General features: G+C 33.3%; 1 protein-coding gene across 1 annotated transcript; it reads right to left on the bottom strand.

Moving 5' to 3' along the window:
- Positions 1 to 808: 808 nt before the first annotated feature.
- LOC133202425 (uncharacterized) lies at positions 809 to 8,504 on the bottom strand. The gene is made up of 6 exons (XM_061338243.1): positions 8,249 to 8,504; positions 7,657 to 7,787; positions 7,414 to 7,482; positions 6,939 to 7,004; positions 6,563 to 6,628; positions 809 to 2,482 (listed from the first exon to the last, which is right to left on the bottom strand). The coding sequence occupies exons 1-6, from the start codon at positions 8,472 to 8,474 to the stop codon at positions 995 to 997; spliced, it is 2,046 nt and encodes a 681-aa protein (XP_061194227.1). The 5' UTR covers positions 8,475 to 8,504; the 3' UTR covers positions 809 to 994.
- Positions 8,505 to 13,734: the final 5,230 nt, after the last annotated feature.

Genomic DNA, 13,734 nt, shown 5'->3' with positions numbered 1-13,734 from the left:
TACATTGTTAGCTGTCTTTTTCAGCTATGAATGAGTAGAGGTGTTTATAGATTGATGACAATTGTTTTGAATTCAGTAAGTTTCAGAAAAAGCAGAATGTTGCTTATTACATGTATGGTTCATTGGCTGGTCACTTAGCAAAGCAAATTACAGTATGATTTTTACTGATTTCTAAAGTTAACCCAAAATAAATCCTTTGACTCCTTTACTTTTTCATAAATCAGAGCCCCGTATTATGAAGACTAAACCAAAAATGTTATTTTGTAAATAAAATTGTTAAATTGATTTCAAATGACATTTGTCTTTTTCGCAAGTTTTTGGAAATTTTTTATGCCCATTATTTCCTGAAAAAACAATTACAGTCAAACCTAGTCATCTCAAACTCGAAGGGACCAGGAAAGTCTTGGAGATAACCGAGGATTCAAGATATCCAGGGTAAAATACATAAAGAATAAGTTGTTGGGACTTCAAAATGACTTTGACATATCCATGGTATTCGAGATATTTGTTTGAGATACCAAAGTTCAACTGTAGTTCAACCAGAGTTTACATACAGCTGAATTTATTTAACATAGTGCTGTGGCCTTGGTTAACTAATTGACAAGTTCTTTTGTGAAACAGGGCTAACGATTGATGAAAGGTCAGAAATATTCTCATAACAATCACATTAATTAAAATGTGGTTAAATTGATTGTGTATTATCTTCTTTTATCATGCATATTCTCAAAATTCTTTATAATATCTATTTAAAAAAGAAAAACATAAAATTGTATTGATATGGTATTTAATTCTCTAAATGTTTATCGAATAAGGACATTAATTTAATTATTGAAACAATGAAATCTCAATACATGTCAATAAGTAGATGATTTGTTAACTTAATTTCAAATAAATATTGCTATCAAAATGTAGCATAAATATTTACAAAGGTGAAAACATGTACAACATGTAAGTAAGATACCAAAATGTGTCAACATCACATGGATAGTCCTGGCTACTGACTGTTGTTGTTGGGGGTAACGATAAGGAGTGGAAAACGGTTCCTCATCTTCATGTTTCTCAGGCCGGTGTTAACACTTGAATAAATGTCAAAAAAGGTCTCCTTTGTCATTCCATAATTTTCAATTACTGCATGCTCCACAGCATGGCGACGGCGTGGTGAAAGGGCAAGTTTATTTCTTCCTCCTTTATAATTTCTCCCACTGAGTTCATCTGATCGGTAGACTGCTTGGGTCAACCTCCATGATAGGTTACCTCTGGAACATGACTCTTCCAATACATCACTGATGACAGATTGGCGTATGCGTACCTCTGCATCTGATGGAATTCCTGCCATGTCATTGGGACTGCTGATTTCATGCAGTGGTCCAGGAGCACACTCAAAATTGAAGGGTTTCTTTCCACGCCTGGAATTGAGAGGAGGAGGAGATATAATTGGTTCAGCTGTTGATGGAGCAGTAACATTTCCATTAGAAGTTGGCCATGCACTTGGTGATTCCCTGCTGGGAGGGATCTGAGTGTTTGATGCTGGTTTCTCAGGAGGCAATGGAGATGCTGGCAGAGTACTGACCACTGTGGAAACTTGAACGCATGCTGGCACAGGAGTGGAACATGTCTGTGAACACAATGGTGCAGAAGTTGAAACATGGGTTGAGACTGGTGGATTACTCAGTGCTGTAGAGGGAGGAATGCTTGTGGTGGATGCTGGTGATGTACCAGATGATGAAGGAGGCGGAATACTGGAGGTGGATGCTGGTGATGTACCAGATGATGAAGGAGGCGGAATACTGGAGGTGGATGCTGGTGATGTACCAGATGATGAAGGAGGTGGAATACTGGAGGTGGATGCTGGTGATGTACCAGATGATGAAGGAGGCAGAATATTGGCGGTGGATGCTGGTGATGTACCAGATGATGAAGGAGGCGGAATACTGGTGGTGGATGCTGGTGAAGAATCTAATGATGACTCTGTTGCAGATGGTGTTGATTCTGTGGGATGTGATGTTTCGAGACAATCCAAAAGGTCTACATCTGGAAGAGATGATGAACTCTCCCGCAATCTCAGGACTGGCAAGGGCTTCTCCTGGCTTAGTCCAGATAGCAACAGGCCCTGGAAGTCCCTAGTTGAAACAACATCACTTATGGTTTTCAGGATGCTCAGCGCACTTGCTAATTGGGTCCCAGAAATTTCCTTAAGAAGAGGTAACACTTCTTTGTTCTGTGATTCGAGAATTCTCTTCAACATGTCCTCTAACTTCTTTTCCGGAATGTTGTCATTTGGTCCAAGAACCACCACCTGATCCGTTTGTACTGCCACACTTCTTTTCCCTTGCCGAAAATCTTGGATTTGGCTTTGTATTAAGTCGATTTCATCTCCAGATAATCCCTCTAAAAAACCCGGGGCACGTTTTGGTGTACAAATGTTTGTTGTTAAGTCACCAGACCCTTCGTGGAGCACTGTTACTTTTCTTCCATTTGATCCCTGCAAAAAGAATTTTTTTTAAATACCGGGGATATGTGGATGCATTTTAAAATTAATGTTCAGGATCCAGTTGCACGAATGTGTAACTGGCCATAAACTTTGCGTTAACCTGACGTTAAATTTAACGGCGAGTTAAACTGGTTGCACAAAAGTTTACTAACAGTTAAAGCCTAATTATTTTTCTGATTGAACTGAGGTTACCTAGGTACATTAAATATTAAATTTAACATAAAAATCAAAGTTTGCGGGGAAGGAAAACAGAAATGTCTGACTTGAGCAAAACGCAAATTCAATCCCAATTTCGATAAGATTGTATTATAATACATATATATATATTGCGCATGTATGTTGCAATACAAGAAAATGAAATCATTCCATTTGAGGGATATGTAGTACTTTCTTATCCGATTATGCATACAATAATTGTAATTTTTTATTTAAAAGATCATAATAAAAAAAAATTAACCTCAGAGAAGTTACTGAAAAGTAGGTTAATCGTTCAATTCCACAAACTTTAGGCACATGAAATGGGGAGGGGGTGGATGTTCTCCCACTTTTTTGAAAGATTTTAAAAATTATTTTCAATATACCTTCCCAAAAATCAATGCCTCGTCCTAGAACTTAATACTGAAAACTACATGTACATACTTTGTACAAGTAGTTGCATTGTTTATACTGCATGTAAAATGACCATCTTTCAATGTAAAAACTCATATTTGAAGTAACTATCTTTAATAATCTATTTAATATATTTTACCAATATAAGAGTAACATTTAAAGTAAATAGCCTTAGGAAATTAACATTTATGAATTGATCACATTTTAATTATGACATCAGAAATATTACACCATAGGTAAGGGAAATGTGCATGTAGAATGATTTTAACAGAGACTTAAATATGACATCAATTAAATGTGAGTTAGCTAATTTATTTTTAATAGACTTTTGAACAACAAATTTTTAACTGACAGTTACTCGTCGTTAAAAACTTAACAGCACTAATTGGAATATAATTTAACTAACGTTCGTGCAACCGGATCCTGCTCAGTAATTTTTTTGGCTGATTATTGTAAAACGAGGCCCATGGGCCACAAAGATCACCAAAATCACCTTGTTTACTATGTATCTTAATTTAAACAAGATACCAATAAGCCATAATGCTCATTTAAGTAACCTAGCTGTTTACAAAATATCATCATCTATTCACCATACATATCTTTGTTAAATGTTGATTACCTACTGTGGTCGTACATGTACCCAACTCCAAGGGCTATGATTCAAACAAACTTGTACATGTATCTACATTACCTGAGGATGTAACATTATCAACATGACTGATCGTGATGATTTGAACAAATTTGAATCTACACTACCTGAAGATGCTTCCATATCAATATGACTTACATGTATCACACGTGTGCTTTCCTTGAGAAGATAATTAAGAATTCTTTTGACTGCCCATTAAGACCTCACCCTTTTAAGGGAGGGGGGGGGGGGCGTCATTATTGAACAAACAGTGATTTTTCTACATTTTTATATGGAGCCTGGGCCTTTACAATTTGCTACAAAATAACAAATTAGACATATGTAGTTCTACATTTTTAACTTTTTTTTTTTAAATCTTTGAAAGTTCCCAGTCAATGTGATCGTCCTATTTTTCCTTTTTTTTTGGCCATAATGGTATACATAAGAGTAAATACTACTCGTAATAGCCATTGAAGATGGAATAATCTGACATGATTAATAACAAATCATTTTTTCTGATTCATTATTAAAGCTTTCTAAATTACCCTAATTATACTGCTGCAATTACCCTGCAATATTAATTGCATCTGCCAAGTGTAGAAAATTTGATTTTCATGGAATAAGGGATGCCTGTTGTAGAATTACTAGTACTTTGATTTTCAAATAAGGCTATGTTTCGCCGGTTCACATGCATCTTACACGTTCTTACGATGTATTTACACACAAGTTTGACATGATCCATGTGTTTTTCTATGTTTTGTAAATGCACAAAATAATCTGCTCTTCCTCTCTATTATTTAAGAATCTGAATGACCCAGAACAATAGCATTCTATTTTAGATAAGTTGTACGTAAAAAATTCAATATAACAAAAACAACAACGGTTTTATTTCGGGAAAAAAGCAACTGAAATTGAGCAAAAATCAGTAATTTTTGATAGGGGAAAGGGCCAATATTTGGACCTAAATTGGGTGTAGAAAAATCACTGACAAAGTTGAACCTACATTACCTGAGGAAGCTCCCATATCATTATAACTTAAAGGAAGGTATCATCCTGCTATGAAAAGATTTAAGTTTTTTTTTGTCATATATTTTTAGAATCTACACACTGTGGTACTATAGAGCATTTGATATGACCTCTTTGCACTGAATTTGTCTTACGAAGAAATCAATTTTCCCACCAATGTTTTTATCCACATAAATCATGGGTCCAAATACAGTCTTATTTTATTTTTAAGAGACACATTACAAAGAAAAACTTTCAAATTATCTCGCATGGTGAATTATTTGACCTTTCTGCACTCAAAAATGTTTTTTTTTTTGGCATTTAAATTAAACAAGTAATCACTTTAAAGTAATAAGATTTTGCTGATTTTCAGCAGAATGGTTGAAATTGTCACTAATTCTACATCATTTCCCCTTGAAAGAGGAAACTTATTAGGCCTGAGTATCCCAAGCTACTTAACGATACAATACATATCATGATACAATCATGCGATACAACATGTATCATCATACAGTTGTCAACAATTGAATTAACCATTATCATTCTTTGCTAACCTCCACAGTTACAGAAAATATAGAAGAATATCTTGATACACCTGACCAAAGTTTTAAAAAAAGGCAGATTTATAGTCTTGACATTGTATTTTTTCTTTGCTACCTTTTTTTCCAGCCTTTTTAAAACATTAAAATTTGTTAGGTTGTATGTAGAAGTTTCAAACAAAACAATGAAAATTATCTTGTACTGTATCAAGATACATACATGGCAATACGATACACGTATTGTGAGCCCTTGCGATCAATATAATCAAGGTATTGCTGTATTGTTACACCTCTAAAACTGATATCTATGTTTGGAGTCAAAATTACTTCCAAATAAGTTTTTTCTTTTCTAGGGCTCTTAATTATCTAGTAATGGGGCCATTTCAAGGCCCAGTTTAAACAATCGGCCCATGGGCCACATCACTCACTTGAACACTTTGAGTAAAGAAAAGAAGGAATGGGTTCAGTTTAAGTGGTCCCAACCTACCCAAGAGGGACTGGGGAGAGGGTCATGAACTTAACAAACATGAATCTACAATCACCGAAGATAATTCCCCTAGAAATATAACTAATCATTTCTAGATTTTTACAATTTTTCCATATATTCCTTTGTATCTTATCTTCTACTATGGCCCCGTCGTAATACAGTATCATGGTATTGCAGTTCTTGAGAAGTTTTTTCTTAAATATTCTTATATAAAAAGCTTTTATTGTAGCCCTTCTCCAGCCACTGGGTCATGATTTGAACAAAATTAAATCTATACACTAATGAAGCTTTCATTTAAATTTCAACTTTTCTGACCTCAGAAGTTGCCAAGAAGATGCCATTAAATTTTTACTAATATTAAATTACCTCCCTTTGAATGAGATTGTAACCCTTCATTTTCCCTTCATACAGTGAATTAACCATGTGCCAGACCGCCCAAGATGCTTAAATTTTGCCATGGGCAAACAAATTTGCATGTATCAACACCCAGTTAGACATGTTAGAATTTTCCCTATATTGAAATTAAATTATTTGAGCATTAAGCTAAGGTGAACTAAATATGCCAACTAATTTTTACCCATTCTTAATCACCCCCCCTCTTAGATAAGAATGTGATCTTTTATTTAAAGTACTTTAATTCCCTTCATCCAATAATGCTTTGTGGCAATTGCCCAGTGGTTCTTCAGAAAAGTTTATGATCATTACATCAGCAACACCAACAGACAAGGGACAAACTTTGATCAGAACAACTTTATTGGGCCTTTGGCTCAGATGAGCTTAAAGTGTGTAAAAAAGTAACTTACTGTTTTTTCTTTTCCTTCATTTGTTGTCCTTGTTGACTTCTGTGACTTTGTTGTTTCCTGTTGTTTCTGTAAAGAGGAAATGAGCAATGTTATTTTTTAAGCAGAGAATTAATTGCATAAAATCATCATTGATCGTTGAGGATCCATGTTCCTAGTTTTGGTTGGTAGCCCTTACTCATGAAACACACACACAATTAGCAGAGTTGATTTATTTTCTTATTAAAATATGCAAGTTACCCACAAATGATGTCCCCATGAACCAGTTAAATTCTGATTACCAACAAAGTTTGAACCCCCCCCCCTCCCCAACAATGATTATTCCACACATTAGCCAAACATGCAACAACCTTAAATTTGCACTGCATAAATTATCTACCTTGTTTTCTGATCCGGTTCTTTTGCCCTCAGTACTTGAATTAGTTGATGACACGTTTCTGGCAGTCTGAAACATAAATGCAGTATTTCTGATCAAATAAGACAGTATCAACAATTATGTAAAATAAAATATATAATAAATATATTTATCAGGTTTATCTCTTACTCACTCACTTTGTAAATTTAAAAAAACAAAAATACACTTTTCAATACACTCAAATCATTAATCTTCAGTGATTCAATTTATATATATTTACTACAATTACTTTAGGCTCAACATACTTATTTAAGGTTCAAGAACCCTCTATCCTCTCAAATAAAATTTTTATTTAATGTTAATGACTTCTTGACACCTAATTCATAATTTGAATGCATTAAATTTCAGCATACATTTGCTGGCACAATTCTCTACAGTAATAATCACTTATCCTAGTAAGGATGGCCTTTCAACTAAATGAACTCTGCAGATAACTTACCTCGTTCACCTCAGTGACTGTTTCTCCGTCTTCTCCATCTTCTCCATCTGATGAATGTGTGGCATCTTCCTGTTAAAACAATGAATTGACACAGTCAAGGAGAGTCTAGCTTACGACTGTCATTAAAAAGTGACAACTGTTCTACATAAACTAATTTTACAACCTAAGGAAGGTGACATAAATCACTACAATCACTGTATTTTTAAATACAAAAATTAAAGCCAGTTTACAAGTCTTTCTTACCATATCAGTGGGCCACACTTGCAAGTATCCATGAGGTTTGTTTTTTCTTCTCTTTTTCTCTTTGTCCAAAGCTATGGATCTATGGGTATTGGTCCATTCGTCCTCAAATTTGTTTAGGAAGGTTTTTGAATCTACAAAATTCCTATACATATTAAGTAAAAGGGTCCGTACTCAAGTGTCATCATCAGGAGTGGTTTAGATCTTTAACTTACAAAATGTTATATTTGATATACCCGTACATAGAAATACTTTCAATTGTACAACTTGCATGTTCTGTTTATAAAGTATTTACTACACATTTCATTCTTTTCCCTTTAAGTACAGATTCTTACTGATGATAGAATAAACAAATATTTTTTTCCGAGACAGTGTGAGGAAAGAAGGGTGCATAGCCATTTAATGTTTCTAGTCAGAAACTTGTCAAAATGTGTATTATTTTTGCATTTTAGTTACATAAGATATTACACATATTTTAGTGGCATGTCATATTTAGTCATGGAACACTAATGTTAAATTGAAAATAAAATGGAAAGTAACTGAAAGATAAATTCTGATCATGGATAAACTTCTTATAGTGAGAACAAAAGCTTACCTGACAACTCCAGAATCTCTACTTTCATTTGCTCTTGATTAAGCCTAATATGTGCATGCTGTCCCTTTTTCAGCTCCTTGGGATCTCCCAGTTTTTTGCTGCTTACAATGGCAGTACATCCATCAACATCAAAGAGCACAAGTGCAAGGGAAGCCATTTTCTCCTGAAATAAGGAATACATGAATTGATATTTTTCATAAATATATAACCCAAGACATTCTGACATTTATTGACATATAAAAATATAACCCATGACAATTTGATTCAGTGATATTACATTGAATTTCGCTTTTTAAGGTAAAACCATACTCCTTTTTATATTTGTAAACCAGAATTGCTAAAACAATCCACAGATTTAAAATTACAGTGTATTCTCATTGAAATCATTAAATGATACTTCGAAAAGGGATGAAAAAAATGGCCACATGTATTAGAATTGTGCAGAGATTAAGGCATCTATCTTTATCTTCAAAAGTTGATATTTATAAGGAATCACTGAATTTATTTCAAGGTCTTTTTAGGGACCAATTTTTCTTTAAAAGGGACATCTATTCAATAAAAAGATCGATCGAGAGAGAGAGAGGAAGTCTGAAATTTGTGCAACTTGTGCTAACTGCAACCAAAATATTTGAAAGTATATATAACCATATTTTGCATGCATGAGAATTAACATACAAGAATCTGCAGCTAGGGTGTATTGCATCATCAGTGTAGTGCATGCATGGCCATTTTTTTTTTCATTAATAGCTTGTATCAAATTATTGATAGGTAATTCTTTCATTTTCTCGTTTTATTTCTTTATTACTTCAAATATATAAACATTAGAGATTCAAGTAGAAAATAATTTGCAGTATAGTGCATTGTTTCCTTTTTCAGAAGTAATAAAATACTATGCCTATCAATGATCGAGACAAGAAGAAGTCTGTGAGCGAATGCTCACTAAAAAAAAACCCTCTGATGTGAATATACATTTTCATGTTGACATCAAATTCGTGTATACACAAATGAATCCAACCATTTGCATGCCTAAACAAAGCTTGTGCTAAAATTTTAAGCATCTGCACTGAGCAGTTGCTGAGAAATCTGTGACGGAAATTTGTTACGGACAGATGCACGGATAAACAGGAAGTTGACATCAGATTCAAAAAATAAATTCCATTATATGGCATGCCTAAACAAAGATTGTGCTGAAATTTCGAGCATCTGCAATGCATAGTTGCTAAGTAAAAATGCGAGAAAAATTTGTTATGGACAGACATGTGGACACACAGACATACAGACACACAAGGGTAAAACAGTATACCTCCCTCTCCTTCGGAGCGGGGGTATAATGAATATAAAGGTCAATAATTTATTATCACAACATAATACAAAAAATTCAAGATATTTATGACAGTTATATCTTGTGTCACCCCATATTAAATGCATTAAGGCCAAACAAAAAAATGTGTGGTTCTGGTTACACTTCCAAAAAAATTAGGGTAGGTAGGTAGGTAATCAAAATGATTTTCTTAAATAATACCTATCACTGCTTTTCAAATGGCATTTAGATGTGGTGTGATAATATACTAGTCAATATTGGTAGGGGACACCTACATGCTAGCTTGCTTTGGATTTAACACTATTAAATACTAGCACTATGTTTTGCAAGGAGGCCGCCATTGCTGAAACTTAAACCTAAACCGGAGCCATTGATAAAAATCGGGAAAAATACCAGAAAAAATATGAAAATTGCCAAAAAAAGTTTAGGGTCGGGGGTATAAAATGGGGAAGGCCGGGTAAGTGGAACCACACATATTTTTTTATTTGGACTAATATACATATATTTTTCTCTAATGCATTTCTCACTTTTTCTTTTACATGTCAACATTTTGTCATACATGATTTTTTTTTCAAGTAATCAAATACACAGAAAAGTTTTAAGTATGATGTGATATATATTATTGTAACATTTCATGATGTGTACCTTGATCTTTAATGAACTAATAATATGCTAATATGTAGGCCAACATAGGCCATTTTTCCCTGCTGTTCAATCCATGTTCATTATATATACTTTTATGTATATTGTGAATAAAATACTTCTTAAACTATACCTACCGACCCTATATCAGGAGATCTAGGGCAAGCATGTATATTTTTAAGCGTAAATTTTAATTGTTCATGTAAAATAATGATATTCTGCTAAAATACTGTTTTTATTAGAAAATTACATTTTTGATAAACACATGATAAACATTCACAATGTATATCTGAAGGAACATCAAAACTTTCATTTAATCATTAAATCCTGTGCAAGTGCAAGAGGTCAACAGAAGTAGTATTGAAAGACATCTTTCTCGTTTGTTTGAGGGGAAAGCCTCCAGTAAACATTTTAATCACTTTTCGTAATCATTTGGTTATGTTCTTCATCATACTAAGAATTGAAAACACTGCCACAAAGACTTCTGGTGAATAATTACAAATTGATCCTAGGTTGACTAAGAAATCCTTTGAAAAATATTAGCACATTTGCCTATATATACATAAATATTTGTTGAATTGTGGATATATATGAGGGCTGCATGGGTGGTTGTGGCCATTTTCAGACTATATTGATCTCCTTTACAAGAAGAGCTCCATATAAAGATATACAAAAATGATCAAATTTTAAAACTAAAATGTATGAAATTTTTGTTTGCCAAATGATAGTTGACAGCTTAAGATATCATATCTAAAAAAAATTAAGTTATATCTGATGGTTAATTTGTTGACCCCCCATCCTCCTTAATCTTTCATGTCAATTGAAGAAAAAGAATTTAATTTTGAATATTACTAACTATTGTTCGGTTAATAAAATCTATAAACCAAGATGTTTGAAGAAGTATTTTGTGATTGTTTATATTCTCCTTAAATTATGATCATGTACCCCTAATTTTGGATAAGATTATAGTCACAACTAGTGTATATAACATGTAATTCTCATTCCAAGTTGCACCGGGTGCACTGCATTTAATAACAAGAGAACCTAGCCGCCATATACTTTTCATTGATAAATATATAAGCAAGTGCTAATTAATTTTTGAAAAGTTTGAAACATTTGTTACACTAACTTTTCCGACATAGATTCTACCTGAAATTCTAAAACCTTTTTTGGTAGGTGAAGGCGGTTGCATGCATGTACAGATTTTGGATTTTTATTTCCATGCAGTTGCCTAATTTCATCAGAATACTAAATTTATACTAACAAAGAGAACATTATCTAATTTACACTCAAACAATATAGTGTTCCTTAACACAATAAAATTGCTTTCTTTCGTCGTAAGCCTAGAAATAATTATTTCTTTTCACTGGTCACTTGGGCTATCATCTTTTAAAATTTTTGTAAAGTGTTTAGGCTTAGATATAAAATAAATTGTGTGTTAATTTATCTGTCAATATCTTTGCAGATTTGGAAGTGTGCTTGCCAATAAAATGTTTAAAATGTTTTCTCTATTTAACTACCCTATTTTATCTTATTATAGTCCTCTCAATACTTTCACTGTCCCACTGGGCCCATTTACTTGAAAGAGATTGGCCAAAATGCATAATTTTAATGGTAATTAATATTTTGTTTGTATTGTGATACTTATAAGTTGGGAAGTCCTTTCTTGAAAAATAGGTTAAATAGTGCACGTGCATGCTGTACTTTTTTTTTTAACTTTCATGGTGGTCCAACTTCGTTTCATAACCCTACGCTGTGTATGTAACAATTAATAATTATGTTGTGTGATTTACGAACTTTGGCTTATAAGCCCATGATAAAGTTGACGTACCCGTTTCCCCCTCTCCTCCAAGACGCAAACATATATCACGCATATACTGATATATACATGAAATCTTTATAAATGTGTAAAATTATAAATAATATTTTCCTAATAAAATTTTAACATTACTAATTGCATAAAATTTACATACACGTATTAATTTCATCAGAGGAAATTCGAGATACGTGGGATACCACACCGACAACAATCAAAAACTGTACCTCTTAACTCTATGCACCAATAATATATTTCGTTGGAATTTTCAACTCATAAAATGAACATACGGCCTACCTAAAATCTAGTCTACATACACTGTAATAAATCATACCCATATGTCCACACGGAGAGGTCCACTCTGGTCCACACGTGGCCCAACGTTCCGCGCGTTTTGAGGATGCTGATATCATCGCCAAATTTAGATCTATTTTTTTTTTTATAGGGGATCGGATTAATGTTAAAATTTTATTCTTGTTACAACTTGAATTTCGGTTGTTGTTGTTGTTTTCTTTTCTTTTTTTTTTTTTACAAGCAGATTTTTTCCCCGTGTAATACCGGCAGCTGACATTCACACCTTATGAAATCATACCTACATTGTGATTAGACTAGACTAATGCCACAGTATATGCTGATGTATAATCTAGTTTGTGATTGGTTGTAAAATATCTTGGCACCGCCTTTTAGGTACATTTTTTCGCTATTTTTCTCTCGTGCGAAAAATTGCTTAATCATACCAAATCAAACTGTTTTTCACTTAAGAGCATAAGTAACTCAATATACCTACATGTACAAATAGCTACCTTTACCTGTTTACTATACTACGCCCCCCCCCCCCCCCCCGGATTTTAGTGATAGACTGAAATAGAGGGGGGTGAGACGAACATCCTTTCCCCTAGGAGCCAAAAAATCCCTTTTTTATCGAAAAGGAGAACAGATGCTCGTCACACATACCGAATTAATTCAGATTTGGTTTCCAGTCACTGTAAAATCCCTTAATTTTTTGTGGGTGGGTTTATATCTTTCTTTAATTTTTCATAAAGTTATTTTCCAAAATTTCTCAACTTTGAGGAGTTTTTCAGAATTCGACCATGCTGAAATAAAAAGTGTGTGTTTGGAAAGGAAGGGGGGGGGGGTCAAATGTATTATTATTAACCTCGGACTCCAGACAGAAACAAAAATGATGATGAAGTGTTCAAATGAAAGAAAAAAGTTTTTGTTAAAATGAAACATGATGAAATTCTTTTGTTCTTTATTTTCATGTATTGTAACTAAAAGGTAACTAAACTTTAACTAATGCTAGTGTTCAATCTTAGACCTAGACAGGCAAAATATAGATATATATATTTGTATCTTTTCTTTTTCAGAGACTGAAAATGGTTTTTAAATTAATTTTCTTGTAATTAATTTCGATGGAAGTTATTTTATCATAGTCAACAAAAAAGATGTAAGGTGAACTTTTATTCTCTTTCTCTACAGTATCATGGGAAGCTGGCGAAGTATTGGCAACTACTTCAGACATATAATTAATTATAGACATAATTTTCCCTGAGATTTTAGCATAGTTTTCATTGGGTATTGGGCCGACAAATAAGTTGTGATTGAAAAATTTAGTTCATGCATTTACGTGTAAATTGTCAGTTATTGACGAACCTGTAAAATTAATATGTAAATATAATATTGATAAAAAGCGAATACACGGGTTGC

Source organism: Saccostrea echinata, unplaced genomic scaffold, assembly GCF_033153115.1.
Source record: "Saccostrea echinata isolate AGI-Se365-2 ecotype Australia unplaced genomic scaffold, CSIRO_AGI_Sech_v1 ptg000047l, whole genome shotgun sequence".
NCBI classification, from domain to species: Eukaryota; Metazoa; Mollusca; class Bivalvia; order Ostreida; family Ostreidae; genus Saccostrea; species Saccostrea echinata.
Note: the sequence above shows the minus strand (reverse complement) of the source record. Positions and strands in the feature narration are given on the sequence as shown.

What these genes read in the sequence shown, in the direction of transcription:
- LOC133202425 (XM_061338243.1), bottom strand. Translation starts at nt 8,474, where the DNA reads ATGTCAGAATGTCTTGGGTTATATATTTATGAAAAATATCAATTCATG. An exon ending in AAGTGTGGCCCACTGATATG is followed by an intron (nt 7,483 to 7,656) that starts GTAAGAAAGACT and finishes TTGTTTTAACAG; the next exon opens with GAAGATGCCACACATTCATC. An exon ending in CAGTCACTGAGGTGAACGAG is followed by an intron (nt 7,005 to 7,413) that starts GTAAGTTATCTG and finishes TTTATGTTTCAG; the next exon opens with ACTGCCAGAAACGTGTCATC.